The 25,755-nt window shown below is 38.6% G+C and overlaps 1 protein-coding gene across 1 annotated transcript; it reads left to right on the top strand.

Annotated features, from left to right (window-relative positions):
- The first annotated feature begins 756 nt into the window (after window positions 1-756).
- ngef (neuronal guanine nucleotide exchange factor) lies at window positions 757-25,755 on the top strand. Its single transcript, XM_044032742.1, has 15 exons — window positions 757-1,249; window positions 7,553-7,658; window positions 11,836-12,141; window positions 12,609-12,673; window positions 13,777-14,027; window positions 15,087-15,247; window positions 15,390-15,542; window positions 19,520-19,649; window positions 19,774-19,848; window positions 20,758-20,847; window positions 21,236-21,399; window positions 22,025-22,183; window positions 22,484-22,566; window positions 22,668-22,772; window positions 23,434-25,755. The coding sequence occupies exons 1-15, from the start codon at window positions 1,036-1,038 to the stop codon at window positions 23,694-23,696; spliced, it is 2,325 nt and encodes a 774-aa protein (XP_043888677.1). The 5' UTR covers window positions 757-1,035; the 3' UTR covers window positions 23,697-25,755.

The raw sequence follows: 25,755 nt of genomic DNA, 5'->3' as shown, positions 1-25,755 counted from the left end.
GATTTTGTTGCTTCACTTTAAAGAGATGTCAACTTGCTTATCTTCATGTACAAAGTACTGTATTAGCTCAGTGCCTGGAAAAATTGATAAATCATAAAAAGAAGACGAGCAAAAAATACAGCAATGAACTATGTTGCTTTATTATTTATTTTATTTATTTATCTACACACAAGCATACATGTTTGTGTATATAAATATATTTGTGTGTGTGTGTGTATATATAGCACTATCTATGTGTTGTTTATGAAATGAAATTCAGAACTCAGTGTCAGTGGAAAAAAGTGGAATTGAACTTTAAACTCTCCCTGTCAGGTGACTAGAGATAAAGTGCTGTAAGGGGCCCTGTCTCAACAGTAATGCAAATGTAACTCACAATATGTTATACACACATGAGAAAACAATATCCAAAACCTTCTAAATGCATGCTGCATTTTTGTCAATTGTCCTTTACTGTAACCTGAACTCGGGCCCAGAAATCCTAAGAGTGAGAACCCAGACAGAATTTGAGGAGAGATTTCTGAAAAGAAGAGAAAAGTGAACAGACTGAATAATTAGTCATCAAGTGGCTTTTCAGGTTCCACAGCAGATTTTTTTATTTAGAGCAGAGGGACGGGCAGGCTGGTAAGGCTAGGTTTCTTTCAGGAATGTCAGCATGTAACAGGTTGGTGTAGAGAGAGGGACGGAGGGAGTGAGCCAAACAGGGGAGGGACTAAGAGCAGGAGAGGGAGAGAGTCATAAATACAATAATTACAGCTCAGGCAAAAATAAACGTCACAGGTTGCCAGCGTATCTAACAACACTGCTGTAACACTGACAGCAGGGACACAGGCTCTGGGAATTACCTCTCTTTACCTCACTGACTTGCTGTTTGTACTTGGATTTACTTTTTCAACAGAGCATTTCTTTTATTTTGAAGCATGGATTTGCTTTTGGATTCTGGCTAATTATGACAGATGTCTTAATCGTTTTTTTTTAATGCCAGCTTTGTCATAGGCAGATATTTATAGCAGACAAAAAATATAGCAGACATTTATCATGTCTGTGATTGCCCTGTTCAGGGGGAAGTTAGGGCAAAAGTCACAGGACACGTCAGGGAAGCATGCAGCTGCTGTGGCTCAGCCGAGCCATGAGGAGGACGATGACGAGGATGACTCCAAGGTTGGTTTCAGCAGAGAACCCATCCGAAGGAACTCACGCTTTTACCGGTCGATGAGGAAAAAGAGGAATGTTTCATCTGATCGGCGTGGAAGTAAGAGAACAGCAGAACACTTAAAGTTACAGTATATTGGCTCATCTGTATGTCACCTGGCATTTAAATTCAAAGGTTTTTGCAGAGGCTTCGTTGAAGGGCATAGTGGGGATCTGAGTGCCATCTCTGCCTTGACAATGGATTTAATTTGGCTCCCGTGTGGTTGAAACTAATTGCTGTTATTTCTTTTTTGTTCCATTTGCATTTGAGGTAGTTGTCACTGAAAGTGGAACAAAGGTTTGGTACTTCAATGCTTCACTAGACTTATTCATGAATACAACCTGAGAAACTGGTTCTGTTTTAAACTGCGCAATAATACCTGAAAGTTCCACATGTCGCTTGCTTGACATTTTCAAGCAAACAGCTTGAAGTGTGTGTGTCTGCAAGTGTGTGAGTTTTCAGCCAAACACTCCTGACATATTGCTGATTATAGTGAAAGTTTTCATCTCCTAATGGATTTAAAGTACATCAATACACAACAGTCTTGAAGAGGAGCACTCATACACACATGACCAATGATGGAACAAATCATTTAACCATTTGTCTCAAATGTTTTGAAATTTTCTATCTGCATATTAGCCATTGCACCCCTTTCATAAAACCACACTAAATGCAACAAAGCGTTTGAGCTTAGACTTTGCCCAGATAGGCCTTAAGGGAGGGATCAAACTAATTACTTAATACACAACTATCATGATCACTGATGGTAAGGATGAGGAAATTAAACCAGTACTGTGTGTTTTCAATGGTTGTTTTCTCAGTCGGATTAGGATCGTTTCTAAACCTTTAATCATGATTACGATGTTTGTCTTATTTATTCAATAACCGTCAAGTATTCTTTTTTTTTTTAGCGTTCTTTTTTTAGCTTTGTTCTTTGCATTTCAACAGTGATACAGTGTGATCATATGGCATTTGCTTGGATTGCATGGATGGTAATTCATTTAGATTTAAGTGTCTTCTGTGTTAAATGTAACTAACATTTCAATCAGGGAAGACTTAGATTGACAGTTGAAAAAAAAAGATCAGTGAGAAGATTTGGATGTGCAAAACAAAAGTACAGAAGCGCATTGCATTCACTTGAAAAAAAATATTTTGGTTTTTCAGAGTTATTATTTCTGTTTTTCTGAGAAATTTTTCTTTTGCTTTACTGAATAATTTTTTTTCTGAGTTTAGAGAGCATTTGAAACAATAAATGCATTAATTCCTTTATTGGGAGTTCGATTTATAACAACATGGGCGACTTGTTTAGTTTAATCAAGTTTTACTTTGATCGGGGTTTAGGACACTGGGCGATAGTCCTGTCCTTAAGTCTCATAGATGGTATTACCATTAGTTTGTCGACTTTACGCAGGCACCTGAGGACTTTGCGCTTGTTCAGAAGGAAAGCTCATTCTGTCAGATCTGTTAGACATGGCAATGTTTCTCCAGGATCAGTTGGACAGATATGGCATGCTCCATGGATACAAGATGATGCATTTGAAATGCATTCAGGCTACGTGGTGACTCAAGAGACGATCAGGAAAATATGGGAGTCACTCGCAGGTTGGAGGTTCTCGCGAGAGTTCTCGATAATTCAGGAAAGAAATTACTCTGAAAAACAGGAGGGGAAAAAATTTTTGCATGAAAAACAGAAAGAAATTACTCAGTGAAAAAGAAGAAAATTACTCAGAAAAACAGGGAAAAAAATTAGTCAGAAAAACAGAAAAAAAACAAATTCAAAAAACAAACAATAATTAATAATTACGTTTTTTTTGTTGCTGTTTTTTCAAATGAATGCAATGCGCTTCCGTAGAGAAGACACAGTACCAGAAATAATATAATAATTAGCTTACCTGACTGATGATAAGGATTCTTGTAAATGCAAATGAATAACTCACTGCTCCAATGACTTGCCCAATTATTAAACATTGTAGATTCAGAAGAGGACATGTTGATCTTTAAATGATAAACAGTGTATAGATTGTTAAATTAATTATAGCAAAGAAATGGTAGAAAACCTAAGTTGATGTTGATGTAAAACCTGCGTTGATGTTGTGAGAACCTGAGGTTTAGAATATTTATGAATAAATGAACTATCAGTAAACATCCAAATATCAATAAAAGGTCATAAGACCAAACAGAAATTATAAACTTATAACTTATAAAAATCTTGTATTACAGTAGTTTCCACAAAGTGTCACTGGTCTCCCTGTGGTCCTCAGTAAAAGAAATACATTGGAATAAAAGAAGTTCAGGTCATACAGAAACATCACATTAGAAGCGCTAAACAGACCCAAAAGGAAAAAAAGAGAAATCGGGATTGAATATACAACAGGAAAACAAAAAACAATGAAACCAGTAACAGAACCAATTTAGAAAATGTAGTCTTAGTGACGTCTTGTATTTGACACTGTTCTCAATATTTGCAATAGAGCTACAACTAACGATTATTTTCATAATCGGTTAATCTGTCGATTATTTAATCGTTTGGTCCGTAAAATATCAGGAAACCTTGTTGATCGGTGTTCGTCAAACCTGGAAATGATGATTTTCTCAAATGTCTTGTTTTGTCCACAAACCAAAATGATTAACTTTTAATTATTTCTTTTTTCATCCACAGCAAAGACATAAAGAAAATACTCACATTTAAGACGCTTAAACAATCGGAAATGTTGTTTTCATCATTAAAAAAAGCTTTGAACCGATTAAATGATTATCAAAATAGTTGTCGATTAATTTAGTAATCGATTAATTGTTTCAGCTCTGATTTGCAATATTCAAAGGCAGCTTATTCCACCTTTACAAAAGCCCTATAAAGCTTACCTCGAACTGGGGCAACCAATAGACCACTGGCCGCTTGGCGTGTAAAATACAATTTGGCAAAAACCTGCCCGAAGCACCTTATCACAAAAAAAGTGAGGTGTATTTTTCCACATCACATTATTAATTAATTGTAGGAGATAATATTCACTCTTTTGCTTCCACAGTTAGCCATGATAATGTTTTGTGCATCTCAGACACATTTTGTCAGAATGAACAATTTAAAGCGCATCTCACTGCTCTGTTCTGAGCTACTTTGAGTTTCTTAAAGTGTTTACCAAACAACTGGGCCATGTTCAGAATGCAATTTACCTGATAACATCAGTCATAATGGACAGTGGGATGTATGATTTGTATGATGCAGTAGTATTATTATTGTTATTAATATTATTATTATTATTGTTGACATATAGAACATATTCTTGGAATTGCAATGCCTTTCCTATTTTGGTGACATCATCAATTTGATCGGACCAGGGAAGCAACGTGTCCAGTTTAACCCCCAACAGTTTAGGTTCAGTGACCTGCTCTACATCAACTGACTTCAGCATAGTTTGGTTAGCTAGGACATTTTTATTACCAAAAACAATACATTTAGGTTTAGCTATGTTCAGAATTCATTTGTTTGTTCTCACACCTCTGATTATGCTTTGAAGCCCGGCATAAGATATTCTCTCAGCTATGCTAATGTGGAGTCATCACTGGCAATTTTGTTGCCAGTTTCACTGCTGAGTTTTCTGTGCAATGACAATAAAAGGAAGTCTAAGTCTCTAAGTCTGTCAGCATAATCACCACATTAGCATTTCTATCAACTGATGTTAAGTCTTTTCTAAAAATCTAAAGTAAAGGAGGACCCAAGCAGCTTCCCTGTGGAGCACCACAACATATATTTGTTTTTAGAAAAACTGCCATTGAAAAATACCCACCGTCTTCTATTAAGCAGGGGCTAAGTGTGAAAAGTTGTACCTTTTTTTTAAGCTTCAGAATACTTTGATCCGTGCCATCAACAGCTGCTGTGAAATCCAAGAGCACAGCTCCAACTAGTTTCCCAGCATCCATGCTGATGTTGGTATGCCAAGTTAAATAAGGGCTAAAACATTGAAATTTGTGTTACATTTGTGTCTAATATGTTAAATGAACTAATAGCGCCAAGCTGAATAAGTGAGAGCATGTGATTTGTGATGAACCAGCACCAGTGATATGCATGACTTAATGTAAATCAGGCGTCAGAGATCTTCCCTGTTAAAAAAACACAAATGTCAAAGTCAGTGTAGAATGACTGAGCAGAAGAATGCTTTAAGCTGCTACAAAGAAGATGAAATATGTTGATTTGATACATATTAAATGATAAAATTGTTGCATATGCACAAAGCATTTAGCACTTTTCTAGTCTTGATGGTGACTCAGATTTTACACTTAAGTTTTGCAATTTACCCTTCAGCATATAGACTACAGTTTGTGCATGGGTTCTGTGCATGGGCTAAAATCATGCAGACTAGTGTTCGGTTAAATGAAGACTGCGTGAATCTGTTTCTGCATGTCAGAGTCCAGAGATGGACTTTGTCAGCTGGGATTGGCTCTAGCTTCCCCTGTGAGCCTCAGCAGGATTCATTAAATGAATGAAAAAAATATAGTCCTCTTTAATTCAATACACCTCTGTAGTCTACTGCAAATTTAAAAATGTCTGTAATTACTGTAACATTTGACATATTTGACCCAGTGCCACACACACATTGGTTTCCCTGACACCGCTGTCTCCAGTAGCAGCAGCTCGGGTGTGTTCTTGCCCCCACCCAGTTGACACATTCTTGAATCTGTAAAGCCATTCTTTTTTCTTTTCTTTTTTTGCCTCCACCTTTTGTCTAACTTCTTTTTTTGATTGTAGTCTATTGTCCTTTGTCACACTCACTGTATTCTGCAGAAGGAACATGTTGTCGCAGTGCATTTTCTTTTATTGATGAAGTCTCTGCCAAACAAGATCTCTGTCCTCCACCATACGATGATTCAGCATAAATAAAACATTGACCAGAAGGATCAATAATATGCATTCATTTAAATAAATGTTTTGTGTATACATATATATATATATATGTATGTGTGTGTGTATATATATATATATATATATATATATATATATGTGGGCTTTTGCCTTTGTGCTGACGTACATTTTAATGCCTCCCCAATTATTCATCAAGTCAAACAATAGCTGTGCGTGACTTCTGACACAGAGGAAACTACGGCATGGAGCGAAACTTGCTTCTCCCACTCTTTATACAACTCCAAAGCGATATACAGCAGATCCCTAGATTTATTTCTCAATCACCTAGGGCAGAAAGACATCGCTGTGAGCTTTGCCCAAATAACAACAAATTACTGGAGCAGTATTCATTGACTTACCTATTGTAAAGAAAAGAAAACACAGGAATACAGGAATCTCACATGCCTCCATAACATAAACAGGAGATAACAGTGCACAACAGAAAGGCTTTCTCACCCCGACAGCTACTAAGAGTGTTACAACATTTACAAAAGGCTGTTTATAAATGGATCATACACTAAACTAATTTCAACATATGGTCACATTTGGTGTTTGGAGAAAAGGATCTGAAACAAAGTCTGCATCTGCCCGTCACTTTTTAATTAGCACACCATCAGCCTCTGTTGGTTTACTGGTGCTTCCCTCTGATTTATTTTGTTGCTTTGGTCTTTAAACGCCTTTTGTTTGGAACATAAACTTACTGATCCTGGGAGCAATTGACCAATAACTCCTGGTTAGCACTTCACATACAACCCCACTTTAAAAACCACCACCTATTACTTTAAGGGCTGACATTTCCCTCATTAAGAGAGGAAGAAGAGGAGAAGACTAGAGTTTACAAGGCACAGTGAGCTGGAGCACTAATATGAGTATGTGAGAGCAGTTCTGCCCAACAGCACATATGACAGCGATGACAGTAAGGGGACTTTTTTTTTGTTACTGATGAATACTATGGCTGAAACAATGACAACTGCTATTAAAAATAATGCACTTACCAAATTGCAAAGGCTGCAATTTGTAGGCAAATTTAAAAAATGTAGCACATGCATGTTGGTAGTATAAAATAGTAATTGTTATTGGTATCATGTGGTACTGCTCCATCTTGTTTTAAATGTATAACATGGTAAATATTTACTGAAGTGTCAAAACAAATTGCAATATGTATGTCAGAAAAAGTGCAATAAGTTACTGCTCATGCGTCACTAACTCTGATGCGCTCCCCTCTCCAATGGAAACTGATAGATTGCATGATTTTGCTTCTGTTGAGTGAAAGAATCATTTCTAATTCTTCCAAAATCATCAAGTCAGTATTCTTTACGGAATAACTTTTTTCAGTAAATAGCTGCGCAATAAGCAGGATAATGTGCAGTGGGATGAGTCAGGATCTCATAACTTTTGTACATGATTAAAAAGACAAATTTGCTCTCTCTCTCTCTCTCTCTCTCTCTCTCTCTCTCTCTGTCCAGCTTCTCCCAGGCGTGATGTGGACCACAGTCCATCCAGCCGAGCAGGCGTCACCAACGCCAATACTCCCTTACCCCACAAATCACCTTTGTTGCCCGACTCTAGACGGTAAGTCTGCATGCCTTCACTGCCCAACCCAACAAATGCACCCAAGTGACAAGTGAACACAGAAACACGCCCAAGAAACAAGCAAAACACCCAGAGCTTATGTAAACACTGTCATACACCACTTTTATACTTCATGCTCGGTAATCAAATGTCTGTGATAAGCATACATGCCTGGTCCAATCACAGCTGCTCAGTGGCCTCATGCAAAGAACTACAGAGGAGGCGGTGTGGGTCATCCACAAAACCTGAGCCCAGCTACTCCAATCTTGTGTCAGTCTGTCATTGGACAAGACACTTGAACCCAAACTGTCCCTGAAGATGCAGCCAACTAACAGAGTGTGAGTGGGATAGAGAAGCAAAAGAGTGAATGAGAGAATGAATGTCAGGTGTGATGTAAATTCATCAACCATAGCACCTGCAAACATGCTCAGACCCATGAGTATCAATTTCTCATTACTTCTTACATTATTACATGAGAACTAAGAGCCCATTACTACATTGTTATACAAGTAATTATATCACATTACCTCATTGTATTACATTAAATTATTGCAGTATTCAGTACCACACTATTGCATGCGCACACTCACTCACTCACTCACTCACTCACTCACCTACTCACTCACTCACTCACCCACAGTCTATCGCTTTATTCTACACATGAGTGTCACAGGGAGTGCTGTATTCATACATTCATACATATAGCTACATTATTGCTGTATTCACTGCTGAACTATTGCAGTACTCATTACCTCATTTTATTGTAGTAAAGTATTGCAGTATTCAGTACTCCATTATTACATTTTATCTTAGTATTTACAATACATTGCTTCATGACATTGCATCACATTATTAAGATATTTAGTATTACACTAGGACATTACCTCATTACTTTGTATTTCGTTATTCAGCACTACATTTCACACTACTGCTACTACCTCAATATTTAGATCATTACCTCACTACCTTTATCTTACATTTTTCTGTTCTCTGCTACATTATTACTAGAGCTGCAACTAACGATTATTTTCATAATCGATTAATCTGTTGATTATTTTCTCGATTAATCATTTGGTCCATAAAATATCATAAAACCTTAAAAAATGTTAATCATTTCTTTGTTATGCAGAGCAAAGAATGCTTAAACAATTGGAAATCTTGTTTTAATCATAAAAAAAGCTTTGCACCGATTAATCGATTATCAAAATAGCTGTCAATTAATTTAATAATCGATTAATTGTTTCAGCTCTAATTATTACATGAGAATTCAGTACTGAGAGCACAGTAGCCATAATTATAAAAGAGCATTGAGTTTTTACATAACAGTACCTCAATGAAGTTACAGTGCATTGTTACAGTATCCAGTACTACATCAGGACACGAGTACTCCGTATTTTATTTCATAATGTTACATTTTAACAATAATCAGGGGGGTTTTGTATTACATTATTCTATGATTACTTAGAACTACATTGTTAGTCAGTACTAACTCGTGAGGCAGACCACACCCAGCTTCAAACTCAGTTTTCTTTCAATCTCACATTCACACTTGGCACCTTTGTGACGTGCGGTTGTGACGCTGCTGTGGTGACAAATCTTTCCACAGACAGTCACAAGTCAAGTAGTGACGTGTAGCCAAGCTAAATTTACATGATCACTGCTAATCAACTTTAGTTTCACATCTTTTACATGTCAACAAGAGAGGGAGAGAGAGAGAGACAGAGTTGGAGGAGGAAGAAGCTGCAATGTGTTGATCAGGTCTGTTAAAAAATAATGGAAATATGTATGGAAAATCTAAGCATTTGGAAATGTTATGATATTGTTTTGGTATTTGCACTTGTTTCCAAGGTAACATTGGTGCCTTGTTCTCAACTATGTCCTACTTCAGTTGTTGGAGCCTCTGAGGAAACATCTGAGGGTGGTCTTAGGGCTGCGCAGATCAACAGGAACATAGTATGGACAGAAACATGTTCTGTGCAATGGTTATCAAATGACTATCAATTCATCAGGTTCATTTCTATGTGTTTATACATATTTATGCACATATGTTATCCAAGTCCCAACCATACCTCTTTAAGTTGGACAGGAAACTTAACTGTTCCCTCAAATAATTCACTGGTCACCATAAAAGCTACATTTTGAGCTCTTATAACTTAATGGATTACATTCAGAGCTTTTAACAATATCTTATATTCTTTATCTACCAAATCAAACTGGCTCAGGAGTGACTCAGTGGAGTATACTATGACATTTAAGTTATGGTTATATACCGTACCATCCCTGTACCGATGACAGGGATGGTAACTTATCTCTATTCAAAGTTAGTTATTGGATCAACTGTGGATTTTCTTCTACCCACTGTAGATCTCAGTAAAAAGTAAGAGCCCGATTTTACTTCTGGGCCCAGATAAACTGATGCATATACACACAACTCGCGCATAAAGCACCTCCTACACACAAACTAATATGCGTGGTACCGCATGTAACTTAAGTCCAGCAGTGCACATGGTTGTCGATTGCTTTTCTAATTCTCCTGACTATGTTGTATTTTTATTCTTTACAAATCCAAGTATGAATCACTGAAATGTTTTATTGACTGACATCTATAATCTTTCCCTTTTGCCCTTACCTGTGAAGCACTTTGTGATGTCTTTTTAAGCATCATTTTTTTTATTATAATAATAATAATAATAAATGAGATATTAATAGTGTTTCTTAACCAAACAATGTCAAAAGTGGCATTGCACACACTGGGGCCAAAAGAAGTGTATTGTATTAAGTTGGGTGATAAAAGAATGGCTCTGTTTTTCTGAATTTAAGAAAAATTTTCCTGGAAAAAAAAAATAGCACAGAACAAAAATTCTGGATTCAGAAAGATGGATGGATGCGAAGAATGTCTGTTAATTGCATAATTGTCCAATGGTTTGCTTGGCAGGTGGCTTACTAAGGACAACAGTGTGGACAGTGTTTGGAAAAGAAATGCAAGAGATATCAGTAAAAATCCCAAAAGGTGTTGCCTCTGCCCCATCTCTCGCAAAAAGCCTGCTAAGTGAACTGTTTGACACTGATTCAGTTAACAGACGGGCCGACAGACAGACAGACATTCCTTGCAGTTACAGATAAATAGCAATAATGGTTTACAGATACACGTGAGGGTTAAACTACAGTGGGACAGGACAGCTGTTCTATAGCGTTGGAGATTGAGAAACTTGCTGATGCAACAGTTAGTAAAAATGCACTTGTCCTTTGACTTTGACAGGTTTAATGGATGGCAGAGCAGACAACAAGTATGGACTTGCGTACAAGCGATTCGGGGTGTATGTGTATCCATTTATGGCAAACTGTACGAGTTGTTATGAGGCTTGTGAATGTGTGCTCAGGTTCCCAGTGAGACAAAAGCAGGTGTGCACATGGTTTCATAAATCTGCAGGACAGAATGTTCCTTTTTTGTTGTTTTTGTAAAGTTTTATACATGTTGCTGGTTGTTTACGCTTTGGTTTTGATGTTATGCTGTTTTGTTTGGTGTTTATAGGCCAAAATAAACATTTCGTTGTGGATTATGTGAGTTTGACACAGGACAAATCTGTAGCAGTAGACTGAGTCTTAGAGGATCTAGCCACTAAAAAACAGTAGTTTTAAGGAAAACTGTTCCTTGAACAAAAGAAATTAAGCAAAAGTGCACATCTGTGAAAATTAAATAAGAAATGTATGTCATGTGGAGAAGTCTTAGGCCACCTCTAGCTCTGTTGTTGTTTTCAAAATATATAATACAAAATACTCCAGCATGTCTTGGATAAACATGGAGTAATAGGCCTTTCGACAAACACAGGTTTGACATGAATTAAGGTTTCACTCCAGGTTTAACAGAGTCGGATTCCTGCTGTTGTTTAAGTGTAAGGGTAGGTCACAAGAAATACTTGATGCTTCAGCATGTAGAAGCTGTTTTTTTTCTAAACATATTTTTAATTTAATAATGAATACATATTTCCTCTTTTTCTCTGGCTGTATTCAATTAAAGATCGATTATTATATATAGTCATTAGAGCATTGCTGAAATGACAAATCAAACCGTGTCCTCAGACCTTTGCGGTGCTCTATGGGATTCTAAATATTCTTTCTTTTTTTTTTTTGCTGTTGACTGTAGCCCTCAGTCTTAACCAAATCTCCATTGTTCCAGATCTGTGTTGCCAAGCAATGGTGATTCCAGAAGCAGACATGCTCGGTACACCAAGGATGCTGTGGATAAGAGAAGAGAAGGTGTGGGTGGAGGAAGTGCGGACATATCGGCAGCCTCCAACAGCCAGCATAGAGATTTAACAGATGACAAGATCTCTTACAGGATTCACAACGTTCATAGTGGAGAAATAAAAAAGCTCTCGGAGAAAACAGCTGCAGCTTGCACTGTGCAGGAGGTCAGAGGGACAGAAATGAGCTCACAACAGCCCAGTTCTAATGGAGCAGACCGGGAGTACTTCAGCCGCAGGTAATGGAGGGTTGTCAAGGACAAAACATTAAAAGATTATTTTTGTTATATATAGATATATATGTATCTTAAACTGTGGTTTTGTGGTTAACAAAATATACAAAAGACAAAACAGGGAAATGAAAGTGATTTATTTGTTTGTAATCAATCAGTTTTTTTTCAACAGATTGATAAATGCTTTGTGAATTATGAGAATATGTGACATTGAAATGGCTGTGTGGAAAGACCGATGGATATATGTCAACACATAAAATAATAATACTGTAAAACCATAGTCCTAAGGCTCGCGATGTATGTGTTGCTGGAGTAGACTGAGCAGAGCATTCGTCATTGTAAATCTGTGGGATTGAATGTGCCAACAGCACTGCTGCATCATTCTGTAACAGTAAAATGAAGCATAAAGTGATTATATCCATTCCTCTGCATGCCCATACATGGACTTCCTGTTTTGTCTCCCCTTTTTTCAGGTTGCTGAGCAATGGACAAGGCTCTCAGACGATCACCCACAGCCTCAACATCATCAAAAACATTGGTGAGCAAAAGATCGTTAAAGGGTGAGGGTATCGCAAATATTCCACCCACTGTTTCCGCCTCCAGAGAAGCGGCTGCAGCAATTATCTCTTCATTGTGAACAGAATAGATATGATGAATAACGAATGACAGGTTACTTTAAAAAAAGAAGAAAAACAACAATCTATTAACCAACTACATTGCACCTGTTACTAGTATCTTTGACCCGTTTCATCAAGGTCGAGTGCCTCTCTAAGCTGATCGTCTGGCAGTGTTGACAGTCTGCTCACCATACTTCAGTGTGTACATAGGCTAAGGCTTATTTGCAGGGATCAGTCCACATTTACTTAAGGCAGCAGTTTATCTGCACGACTTCCAACACTTGAAAACGAAAAAGAATATAGGTGTAGTGTGCGCGTGCGTGTGCCACTCTTATGTAATTTCTCCGTCCACTTCGACGCCCACCAAAGCAATCTGCAGTATATGACTGAGGGAGATTATGCAACCGAATCCAAAGTCACCTTCGCTCTTCATATGCACACAACCCAACGTTCCCTGTAAAGAGCATCTGTTCTTATCAGCAAACGTTCAACCCACCTGAAACTTGGAGAGCGAGACGGTTTTTATGTGTCCGTTCAACCTCCGCACTGACTGCCGCGCAGCTTTACTGCATTGTTTGAGCGCAAACACATTTGAAGTCCTACCCACTTCTGTGCATGTTTTTTTTCTTATTTCACTGGCCTCACAAAATGTCCCATAAAGAACAGACTGCATGTGTTATTATAAAACTGAAACACAATGCTGACTGGTTTGTTTAATGATAAATACTCAACACAAATGTGACCAATCCACCATTTGATTCGTAAAGGAATAGTTTGTTTTATTTAGAATGTCAAATTATGTTGAGCTGTCACGTGGGAAATACTAGTCATGTGATATTTTGCTGATAGAAGTTGAGATTTCTGGGTCAAAGTGGGAGAAATAAAACATCTTAAGAAAAGGGCTTTTAACTCAGCAGAAGAAAAATACTGCTTCTTGAGATGGAGTCACCCAGGCTTTTGCCTAAAGCAGGAACAAACCCCGTGTGTACTGAATGCCTGACGTATTTTCTTTCTTACCCTCCAGCCTTCTTGTACCAAGAATACCGGGATACCTCCAAGCAGCAGGAGATCGAGCAGCGGCGGCAGCGTGACAACCTCCCTCCCGGGGTAACGACCGGGACCTCTGTGACAGAGCCCGGTGTTGTGTCTCCACCAGCGCTCCAGCTGCAGCTGAGGAACAGCGCTCGCTCACTGAGCTTATGGCAAAACTTGGAGGCCGTGCAGGCCAGTGGGCTGCTCACTCGGTTACTGCACAAAGAAATCATAATGCAAGAGGTTAGTTGCATGTTGCTCTCGAGACCGGGCAGGAGTGACTTCCTGTCCTGTCCAATAAAAGGCAAAAAAAACAAAACAAAAAATTCTATTTTGATGACATTGGGAAGCAGCATGGAATTATGGGAATTGTCTTATCTTTTTTTAATTTCCCGTGCATTTGCCACACAACACATAATAATTTAAACCAAAATAAAGTACAAATTAAGTACAGAATATCACTCTGATATTTCAAAGGGCATAAAATCAGAGACTGGTGGTGGTTGATGACCAAAATGCAATGGTCTGCGTCATTGAATAGAAATACTGTTTTGATTTAAAGAGTGTTGTAAACTATTTAGGTAATGTAAGTACACTACATTAACATAAATGACATGTGTATATACTGTATAACATTAATTAAGGTTGAAATGTTATATAATATCCAAGAACTACTGACTGCCAATTTGTCTCAGTGGTCACATGTGGTACTGCAACAGAAACATCCTATTCTGTCACCTAGACGATGATTATGTGCAAACACGGTTCGTCACATTTTCTACTCGATATTAACATTTATCCTGAGTGATGTCAAGTGGACAGAAAGTATAGGTCTGAACTGAGCTAATGTTTCCTGTATGTATTTTCAGATCCAATCAATCAATACAGTGTGAAAATCCATTCTCAAGATGCACGTTGGGTTTTTGTCCGAAGGAGATTTTTTTTCCCTCCACTTGAAAAGCAAACCAAAAGCCAAATACGATATTTGTATAAATATGTTAACCTGTGTTGCGTTTCAAAGATGAGCTTCTGATATTTGGTGTGACACGGCAAGATCAATGCAACAGAATAACAAACTACAACCTGAGCAGCAGGTCTCAATCCCCACCCTCACAGAACAGTTCAAATAGAACATGAACATAATTATCTCCCTTTTATGACAGGGTTGTTGCCTTCGTCGGTCATGGCCTATAGAGTGTATATATATATCTATAAGTACAGTACATCTAATTAACTGTCTGTCATCTCTAAACCACAGATGGCAGCACTGACACACAGCCTTTTGTTTGTTTTTCTGTCTAGGCCATGTTTGAGCTCGTTACCTCAGAGGCATCCTACTACAAGAGCTTGGAGATTTTAGAGACTCACTTCCTACGTAACGCCGTTTTAATCAACACTCTCAGCCAATCCGACATGCACTTCCTCTTCTCCAACATCGAGGAGGTCATGAAAGCCAGCGAAAGGTAGGACACGACGAGCCCTTTATTTATTTATTTATTTATTTATTTATTTATTTATTTAATGTCTCACAAATCTAGTGGTGAAGCATGATCCTTCAAAGTTACAACCTTTTTCTCCATGATAATGGTCTCTTGATATGTCCAGGTTCCTGATGGACCTCGAGCACCGAATCGAGGAGTCCATTTTGATCTCTGACGTGTGTGACATTGTTTACTACCATGCAGTGGAGCACTTCAGTGTCTTCATCAAATACGTTATTAACCAAGGATACCAGGAGAAGAACTACAGGCGCATTTTGTGAGTATTACCTTTTTCATTTGTTACGATGTGCTGCCTTCATGCACTTGTTGTTTTACATGCGTCACAGAGTCAGTTTTTTGTTGAAGCAGATGGTGGTGGTGCTTTATTGTGATGTACTGTACTTTTTTGAAAGCAGGGAGTCTATGCTCACACTGTGGCCTGCTTGACTCCTTACAATGAATATGTGGATGAGAGGGAAAGAGAGAGATAGAGAGACACTGAGCAAGAATAATAGACATAAACCATTATATGTTGATGTTTGTTTTTTGTCCGGGGAATGCTGTCACTTTTCAGAGAACCGGTTTGCGTCTTTGATTGTGACAAATATGATGTACAGGGTGTGGCTGACTCAAAATATAATGTGTGTGTCCTCTCCATCACCCACACATACCTGATTAAGAGAGTGACTTTCCCATTATCCGCTGCAGAGAACAAGTAGCTCACACGATGACGGGTGTTGAATAACTCCAAGGCCTGTCGCTTGTTTTTAAAAATGAAATATGAAATTAAGTGTGTTCGTGAGCTCTTAAAGTATGTGTAGCTAGTTTTGTAGATTCAGGATTCTTTATTTATCACCCATAATAAAGTGTACGAGTCATGAGAACCAGGTTTCTTTTATTACTTGTCACACACAATCACATCAGTAGTTAAGCTGTAGAAATGTCGGTTCTGTCACTTCAGGTAACACGTGACAAATACCCAGTCACTAATTATTGTGATACATGAGAGGAGCAGGAGGGAGGAGGGGGAGGAGGAGGAGGAGGCGAGCAGTGTTTCCTTCTGTCATGCAGCCGGTTTGCACTGCCATTCATTCCAAGACGGATTATTTCCAGGCTGCATATCATGAAGCAAAGGCGCTTTACTCCCCCATTTCACATTCATTCACACGGGCACATGAGCACCAGTTTCCCATAAAGTCCACCACACGTGTTTTAAAGCCAGTTAACTACAGTTATATCACAGAATGTGTGCTGTTCAGATATTCAGATTCACATCACTCAAATAGGGTAGAGGAAAGAAATCTGTTTGTTTAGGCTAAATAAAGACACATGTAGTCTATGAAAAATAATTTAAAAAGTAGTATCAAAATCGGCAACAAAACAGAGAAGGTCATACAATTTAAAAATACAAACTGAATTTTGGAACATTTACTGCATTCAGGTAAGACAAGCTGGCAGAAACTAAACGGTGAGCAGTGACTTGTTTACTGGACGCAGGTGAAACTAATCGGGGAGGAGCAGGAAATCTCAGTGGAGGGGAAAACAGGGAGTGAAGTTGTCTGAAATGAAAGAGAATGTATGTAGCCACAACAGGAAATGGTAAATTGTGCCAACAAAAGTGTTGTCGTTTGATTTTCGGTAAAGTGCTTCTCTGCTGAAACGTTCATAGTTCAACCATTAAATGATAACGCTGCTGATATGGGTCTTGACCTCAACTCCCCTTGTCTTGTTTTGTAAAGTGCCTTGTGATAATGTCTGGTGCTACATTTTGATTTGATTTGCACAGGAAAAGCACAGGTGTTACTGGTCACATTAACGATGGCTCGTTTCAGCGTGCACCCTGAAACTAATGAAGCCAATTCATTTGATTGTTTACACCTGTGATTTTCCGGCTGTGACTTAATAGATAATAAAAAAATAGCTTATTTTTTGACCCAGAGCTGTCAAAGTCTGTCATCTCAGCCTTTATTGCTGTTCATTACCAATCAAAGATGATTAATAATGTGTTGGTGGTCTGGCCATTGTTCATTGCCATGCTATTATGATTTTTATCGTCTATGCTTCCTGGTTCACTAATGGCTCAAAGTGAGTGTTGCTAGGTGTCACCGCTGATGTGTGAGTCACTGATAGGTAGTTTGTTGCCAGCCAAGTGTCTGGTGTAATTGCAGCCATTTGCAACTGCACAGATGTAAAACACAAGGAAAGAAGACTACATAAATAAAGTTGAACACAAAACATTATAGACAGTGATATTTGCAAGTCCTATAAATGCTGTGAATTCTGGCTCTGAAAAGGTTGACCCACAAACTTTCTTACCAATTGCTATTTGATGGAACAATTCGACTTTTAGAGTATTTGACAGACTCTTGTACCATGTGACCGTCAATACTAGAGAAGAATTTGTTATTCTTCTCGATACTTTGCATGGCGTTTCTGTATGAACGTGTTGAATGTAAGAGAAAGGCGTCAGTGAAGGGTTAAAGTGAACAGAAACTAAACTGAGCTGCTTTAGTGCCAGCAGTTTTCGTAACATTTACTGTCGCTCTCAATGTACCATTGACTTTGAACATGCCGAAGCTGCTCTGCAGTATTTTTGGTTCAGGTTGTTAAAGGCTCATTTGGCTCAGACACATGTATTTTATGGCTGAATTTCTTTGCTACCTTTGGACTGTGTACTGTGTATTGCCATAGCAACATGTGACCTGTTGTTAATGCTGTTTTCTTCATTTGTACCAACTTAGAACATCTTTACCCTCCTGGGGCTAAATGTAGAAATGGCCATGCACGAATGCACCGTTTAATGCGCACGCAGACTGGTGTCAACAAAAGTAGAATGTTTGGTGCGATTGCAAACTTCAGAGTCTTCGATAAATTGTGAAAATTAAATTTAAAAAAAGAAATGGAAAGTTGAATAGTCTTTTGTTTTATCTTGAACTGTGACTCATTTACACTCTTTCATTTTAGTCAGTTAATCATTGATTTTATATTGATTAGAAATGAGATATCATCAATAAAATGTCACTTTCGTTAGATGTTGTTTTGCACAAAAACCCATCAGAGGTATTAAAGGGATGGTTCGAAATTGTTTTGTTTTCTTAATAGGGTGTGTATGAGTTACCTATGGCATGTCGGTGTGTTGCATACAGCAGACACAGTGTTCAGCACACTGCCTGTTAGGAGTGTGGGATGAGATACCAGGAATATGTTATATAGTTGTTTTCATGTGCATGTGTGCACCAGAGAAGATGTGTTTCAACCCTCTAAAAGAAGTCCCAACTGTAAAAGAAAAAAAAAAGCAACATCCTGACTGTATGCTATATTTTGAATATTTTCAGAGGGTCATTATGCTGTCAGAAAGCTCTTTTTCTAGGCACAGTATAAGGACAACAATGTCAAAGCTGTGTTCTGTGTTGCAACGCAGCAATTTAGATGTCTGGGTTTTGCTTTCAAAGGGCTGACTGACAGCATGGTAAACCACTGAAAGTTTTCCAAATATAGTGCACAGTAAGACTTTTTTCGCCCCTCTTGAGCCTTCTACGTTCACACCAAAACAACAAGTAATTCATTTCTTGCAGGGCCTGACTCTGACTGTTTGCATCAGCGATTATCGGTGTGTTACACACTTCTCACAGTGTTCCCACCTGCTCACTATAGTGGAAGGAGATTCCCCAACAAAGTGTAAAAAAAAACAGCTTCCAAATGCATTTCTCAATCTGCTTTGCTCTGCCTAACCTGTCAAGGATTTTAACTGACTCACAGTGCCACCTGCTGTTGTGAGGGCGGACACATGTAGGAAACTGGCTGAGAGAAGAGAACATCGCTGCACTGTATTTGTCACACAAATGTAAACCTAGATCTAATCCTGCTAAATTGCTTTTAAATGTGTGTTTTAACCATGCGTTATATACATATAGTATACTGCTTATTTGTTCATATTTTGTGGGTTATTTTATCTTGAAGTGTGTCCTTTTTGTTTTGGCACGAAGTTGCCCGCATAGATTTTGGTCTTTCATGGGTTTTCTTGACAAATGAAAATAGACTTGCAGTAAGCGATCAGGGTGGGTGATACTGTGTCTACGTGTGTGAGAACAAGGGATGCTGAGTTATTTCTGCAGCTCATCAAGAGCTGGAAATAAATCAACTCCGTTTAGTTCATTTCAGCGTTGGATCTGTAAGATAATCTCCTTGTGTGCTCTGACAATGATGTGGAGACTCATTAACTAAGCACTGTGTTGTCTCATTATGACTGTCCAGAGAGGGAAACCAGGCATTTCGGGAGACGATGGCTGCACTGGAGAACCATCCGCGTGTCCGAGGCCTTTCCTTTACCTCCTTCCTCATCCTTCCCTTTCAGAGGATCACAAGGCTCAAGCTGCTCGTGCAAGTGAGCATGCCAACATGATGCATTTTTAATATGTTGCAGCAATAAATACTTGGGGGGTGGGGGGGTTTCCCCCCACTGTTGAGGCTTTTTGGTGTTTTCATGTGACATTTTTTTCTCTTCACAGAATATCCTGAAAAAGGCTGAGGAAAACTCTGAGAGGGAAGCCAATGCTATAAAAGCTCATCAGCAACTGGAGCAGGTGAGCATCAGCGAGAGTGGTATTAATGAAATATGATTATTATTATTATATTATTGTGTCATTTTGGTGAAATTATTAGGTCTGAGTGGTGATCCAGATGTGAAAATTCCAGCTCGACAAACACATTCACACCATCCTGGTGGTAACACCTGAACTGCTATTGAAGTTAATCTGTAACCACCTGATTGACACTCTAAACTCCTTAATCCCCTTTACTATTTACATACGGTCTATGATCATGAAGGCGGTGATTACAATCTTTATGGCTTTCATTACTGTGCAGTGGTGTATGACATCCTGATGGAAAGCATTGCTGTGTTCATTTGTTTTTCCTGTGGTTTAGGCAACAAGATAGTTGCAGTTTAGATTTATGGCCCAGAATGGTGCGTCTGTTTGGGGTTGTACACTTGCGTGTGTCTAGTGGAGGCTTCTTATAGTTTGACTTATGCACCAGTGGTGTGTTCATAAATGTGTTGTGATAGAAATGACCGAGGCACAGGTCAGTACTTGACACCTAAGTATTTTATTGTGCTGTCTGCCTCCCTCTACTGGCCCAGACTGATGAGCATGAAGACAACAAATGCAATCAAACAAAGAACTAAACAACACAAACCCTTGTTACATTTGTTGTACTATAATATAATTGATTATACTGTAAAACATACAGTTTATTGCATGTATTATTTCTTAATTAATGCATGCAATAAGTCGTAATTGGTTTCATTAACCTACATGTAATCAATTCCATTAAACTCCCTAGACTGTTTGTTGTCGAGTAGCTAGTTTCCAGCAAGTTTACACACAGATTTCACATCTGACATTTGATTTTTAATGTATACGTGTGAAGTAGAGCATCTCACATGATGATTGAATACTGTTGTTTGTTTTGGGTATCTGTGTCCTCCTCAGATTGTCAAAGAGTGTAACGAAGGGGTGCGAAAAATGAGCCGCACGGAAGAGCTCATCAGAATTGAGAAAACACTGGAATTCAAATCCAAGGTAAACCAAATCTTACTTTTCTTCTTTTGTCTCACTTAGTCAAAGTTACATACACACTCGTTTTTATCCTTGCACTTATGGAATAGTATGGGCCCTTTGCTATATATACATATATGTGTGTATATATATATATATATATAAATATGTGTGTGTGTGTGTATATATATGTATATATATATATATATACATATATATGTATGTATGTATGTATGTATATATATATATATATATATATATATATGTGTATATATATGTATATAAATGACAACATACAGTATAACCATATAGGTAACATATGGCAATATCAGGATAGGGACATACATATACAGTGTATAGTATCTGTATATAAAGTGCTCTTTATTTACTTTTTTATCTTTGAATCCTGCAGTCCGTGCCCATCATCTCTCACTCACGCTGGTTACTAAAGAAGGGTGAAGTGCAACTAATGTCAGGACCAAAGACCACGAGAACCATGCGGAGTCGTAAACTCTACCAGCCAGTCTACTTGTTCCTATTTAACAATCTGCTGCTGGTCACCAAGCGGAGCTCCAGGTAAGCATTTGTCATATACTATATTGTCTGTCCTTTTTACTCTGAGGTGGTAGTTTAAACAAATGCGGTATCAACATAATGTCCGTGCTATCGACACTTGGTCAGCAATGATTTAAGTGCCGTTGCCCAAATCCTGCCAAAGTCACAGAATAACACGTTTAGGGTCACAAATGGAGGCAGCTGTGGATCAACATCTCTGTGCCATGATGTAATCAGATTTCTTTCTATGGACTTTGGTTTGAGGAGTGAAAGTGAGACAAAGCTGTCTAAGCAGCAAATGTATTGATATTGATAAGTTACTGTCGAACTAAACAGACATAGGTTGTATTTGACAAGCCTTTAGTTAAGTGGCTAAAATCAGTTTTTCCTCATGTGTCACACAACAACATAAAATACCTGAAATATTGGATCATAAGATGCTGTTTCCATTTTTTTTACTGTATCCACCGTGACAGCAAAAGTTTGTCACATTTCTAAAAACAAGAGGGCACTCTGTGCTCCTGTCCTCATGTTACCTTGGTTACCAACTGAGTTGCACACTTCATTCATTCATTCATAAGCAAATCCATCAGCTATTGCGCTGAAAACGGGGATTGTTAATTGAGTGGGTCTCTGTTTCTGTCAGTGGGGACAAGTTCCAGGTTCTCGACTGGTGCACGCGGGCCATGTTGAGGACTGAAGACCTCGATGACCAGGGCCAGCTGCTGGCCAGCGTGTTCAACCTGAAACTACTGGAGAACCAAGAGGACCGTGCAGTCAACTACATGCTGAAGACGGCCAGTATGTAAGTACCTAAAGGATGAGGAAGGCTGGATGCCTCTGAGCCGCTGTGATCAATCAATTTGATATTTGACATAAATGAGACTGATTTGAAATAAACTACACTATAAATCACTTATTACAGATGTGCAGCTCATAGTTATGCATCACAAAAATTAAGCTGCTTGGATCAGATCGGCTAAAAGTTCATGATTTGTGAACACCGACCAAACACAATGGGATCATTTTCATCTCTTAATGGAGCTTTTTTTTGACAAAGAACTGTAGAATATGTCTGAGTGTTTAAACAAACAAATGTTTACAGGAGTGACAAGCTGCGATGGATATGTGCTCTCACTCCTAACCGACGCACTCGCTTCATGTCCAGCACCAGTGCACATCAAGCAGGTGAGAGTGAGACACAACATCACACTGACGGTGTGAGCAGTCGTCACCATCAAGCCCCGGAGACATGAACTCAAGTGTGTGTGTGCGTGTGTGGTCTTCAGACTCTCCACAGGTGCAGTGTGTTCAGTCGTACTCTTCTCAGGAGCCAGATGAACTCTCCATTGAGATGGCAGATGTTTTGAACCTCCTAGAGAGAACAGATGATGGTGCGTATTAAAGCTTTAGTGTGCAAGAATCTGTGAAATCTCATGGTGAGGCAGCAGATTGTAACAAACGGCGCATCCCTCTGTTCATCCCCTCCCTTTTCATGTGCGTCAGGGAGCTACAGTGGCCTTTGCCATGACAGATAACATGTCGCTCTTCTTCATTTGTGTAGTGAACCGCTACACTATGAACCACAAAACACACACTCTGACTGGTTTTCTCTTCAGGCTGTTTGTAGAAACGGCAACACAACATGACGGCGTCCTCAAAGCAAGTCCTCTAACAAATAGTTCATATAAAAAAAAAAATATTTTAAGTGATTTTACACTTATGCAAACATATTTATCGGTGATTCGTTTAAAATTCTTCTTCTTCTTCATTTGCATATTGAGCTTATTCTTCAAAACATGAAACGCATGTGTGGTCGGGCTGCTGTAAACATGTCAGTGCAAGTAACCTTTAGTATTAAAGGCTAATTCTAAGGCTACAAAAACTGAATTTTAATCGAAAGTGATTATACACATAATACAAACGTACTTATGCATCGTATATTCAATTTCTGCCAGCAAACCCTCCTAAATGTTACACACTGGACCTCTAAGAAATAAAAAAAGTAGCCTAATATGAGGAACCTTCTGTGTTTTTGCTTCTTCTCTGTTTCAGGCTGGATGCTGGGTGAAAGGCTCCATGACGGTGAGAGGGGCTGGTTCCCTAGTCGCTTAGTGGAGGAGATTCAGAGCAAAGAGGTCCGAGCCCAGAACCTGAGAGAGGCCTTTAGGATCCAGCAAGCCCAGGAAGGTGGAGGAGGCCCACAAACTTCAAGCAGGGCTGCACTGGGCAGAGCGGGCAGACGCACCGCAAAGATGTCCAGCTTCTCCACTTCTTGGACTGATGAAATGGGGGAAAGCAGTGACATGAAGCAGTGAAATCAGTAAAAAAAAAAGAAATTGACGTTTTCAGGACCATTATGCACTAAGAGAAAAAAAACAACAACATAATAATCAGGATACACACAACCATTCCAACACTAAGACACCTTGTCCTTTTGATTTTCATTTAAAAGTGGATGGTTTTTAGAGATCCACACTTTTGTCTCAGTGATCAAAGTGCTTGAACAAGAGAGGCTGCATGTCTCCTAAAAATGTGTCGTGAATGTGTGTTGTTGGCCCTCACTTTATGAAGTATAATGCATGACACAAAGCTTTGTGGTTGGACGGAAGCTTCGTTTGGTAACGACTTGAACCCTAACAGTCCAGAGCCCCCTCTTCCACTCGCCTCGGCACGACGCGGTTATTTTGCGTTCGATGTACTGTAAGCTGCTGCATGGGCAAGTTTTAAAACTTTTAATGTGTTCATGTGCACATTTTTATTGTAAAAATAATCACAACGTAAGCATTTAAGTGTACAGTGGCACTGAGAGCTCAATGCTCTGCAAAGCAAATGCAAACAAATGAGAGAGAGCTCCGTCAGTTTGGCTCATAGGCTTTATGAATAAATGGACGTCGTCTTCCGGTTTGAAAAGTGAAGCATAGGAAGTAGTTAGCCACCAGGGGGCGATTCTGCTGGTTGCAAAGATAAATGTGTTTGAATGAGTCTACGGGAAAATGCTTATTGAGCTTAGTGAGCGTTTTCCTGAGGAGTCATTGGTCTAAATTGCAAGATTTAGGTTTTCGTTAAAAGTATGTGACGTTTATTTTGTAAATGATGTTCTCATTTCGAGGAAAAAAGATACGAGTGGACACCACTGGCTTTATATTAAATGTGCAAAATTGTCTTCCAGTTTTCCCTCAAGAAACCGAAGCAGAAGTACAATATATTGAATAGCCACCAGGGGGCAACTCCACGGTAAAATTCACCTACTTTCCATTTGATTTATGACGTTAATAAACTTAATGGTCTCAACAGCTAGTTTCAGGTCTTCTTCAAAAGAACGTGATGTCAGTTTTATTATAAATGATGTTCACGTTTTGAGGAGAATGGACCAAGCACAGAAACGGAGTGTGATTGACAGCTAATATTGGACAAATCTTCAGTCTCATGGCTTCAAATTTGAAAATTAAGATCATTCTGACCGGCTTCAAAACTTTGAGTTCATTTTGCAACCGGAAGACTACGTCCACCTTTTATAAACAGTCTATGATTTGGCGACATATGCAGCATTTAGGGACAAAAATGTTTATGTATGAGGAGATGATTTCAATTTTTCAAAGAATGTCCTCGCATTTTAAAACTTGTTTGAATGTTTTTAAGAATTCCTCTAAGGATTTATTTTTTTTTTTTTTCTTTCCCGACGATGAATGGTTGAAACTTGAGTTGTGCTGAGGCTACTTGGATTGACTGGCCAACAAAGGCCTATTTGTTTGGTGATTCTATGCTGTGCAATGGACCCCCAGATTCTCATTGTCATGACGAGTCCTCCTGCTGCGCTGAAGAGCGAACACAAGCTGAGCGCAGCCTGTGGTCTATGCTGTCAAAAGACAACAAATCTGGACATTATAAATCTGCAGTGTTTCTTACTCGCTGTAAACTTCTGTTTAACACACACACACACACAGGTTTGCACAGCTATTGTTTTAAGGACTCGCATTGACTTCAATTCAATGCCTAACCCTTAACTTTAACTAAGGATAATTCCAAATCTTAGAACTAATCTTGAGGTCCTCAGAAATGAATTTCTGCCTCATTAGAACCAGGTTTTGATCTCCATGGGGACTACTGGTCCTAATAAGGTCAGTGTTTATGCCAGTACATAAGTACACACACACACACACACACACCATCTTCCTCTATCTCTCTTGTGATTGATGCCAAATAACTGCAATATGTTGTAAAAATACTATGGATCAGCCTAATTGTAAAACCTGCGTGTCTATAAAAATACAGTTTGTGTACAGTAATGCAATCCTTGAATGTTTAAAATAATAGTAAACAAATACTTCATTTTGTAAGATGTAAATTATTGTTCATAAAAAAGCAATGATCAGA

Source organism: Solea senegalensis, linkage group LG8 (assembly GCF_019176455.1).
Source record: "Solea senegalensis isolate Sse05_10M linkage group LG8, IFAPA_SoseM_1, whole genome shotgun sequence".
Lineage (NCBI taxonomy): Eukaryota > Metazoa > Chordata > Actinopteri > Pleuronectiformes > Soleidae > Solea > Solea senegalensis.
Note: the sequence above shows the minus strand (reverse complement) of the source record. Positions and strands in the feature narration are given on the sequence as shown.

Coding starts and splice junctions, on each gene's coding strand:
- ngef (XM_044032742.1), top strand. CDS start 1,036: ATGTCTGTGATTGCCCTGTTCAGGGGGAAGTTAGGGCAAAAGTCACAG. Junction 15,543..19,519: donor AAGAACTACAGGCGCATTTT/GTGAGTATTACC, acceptor ATGACTGTCCAG/AGAGGGAAACCAGGCATTTC. Junction 22,567..22,667: donor CACCAGTGCACATCAAGCAG/GTGAGAGTGAGA, acceptor TGTGGTCTTCAG/ACTCTCCACAGGTGCAGTGT.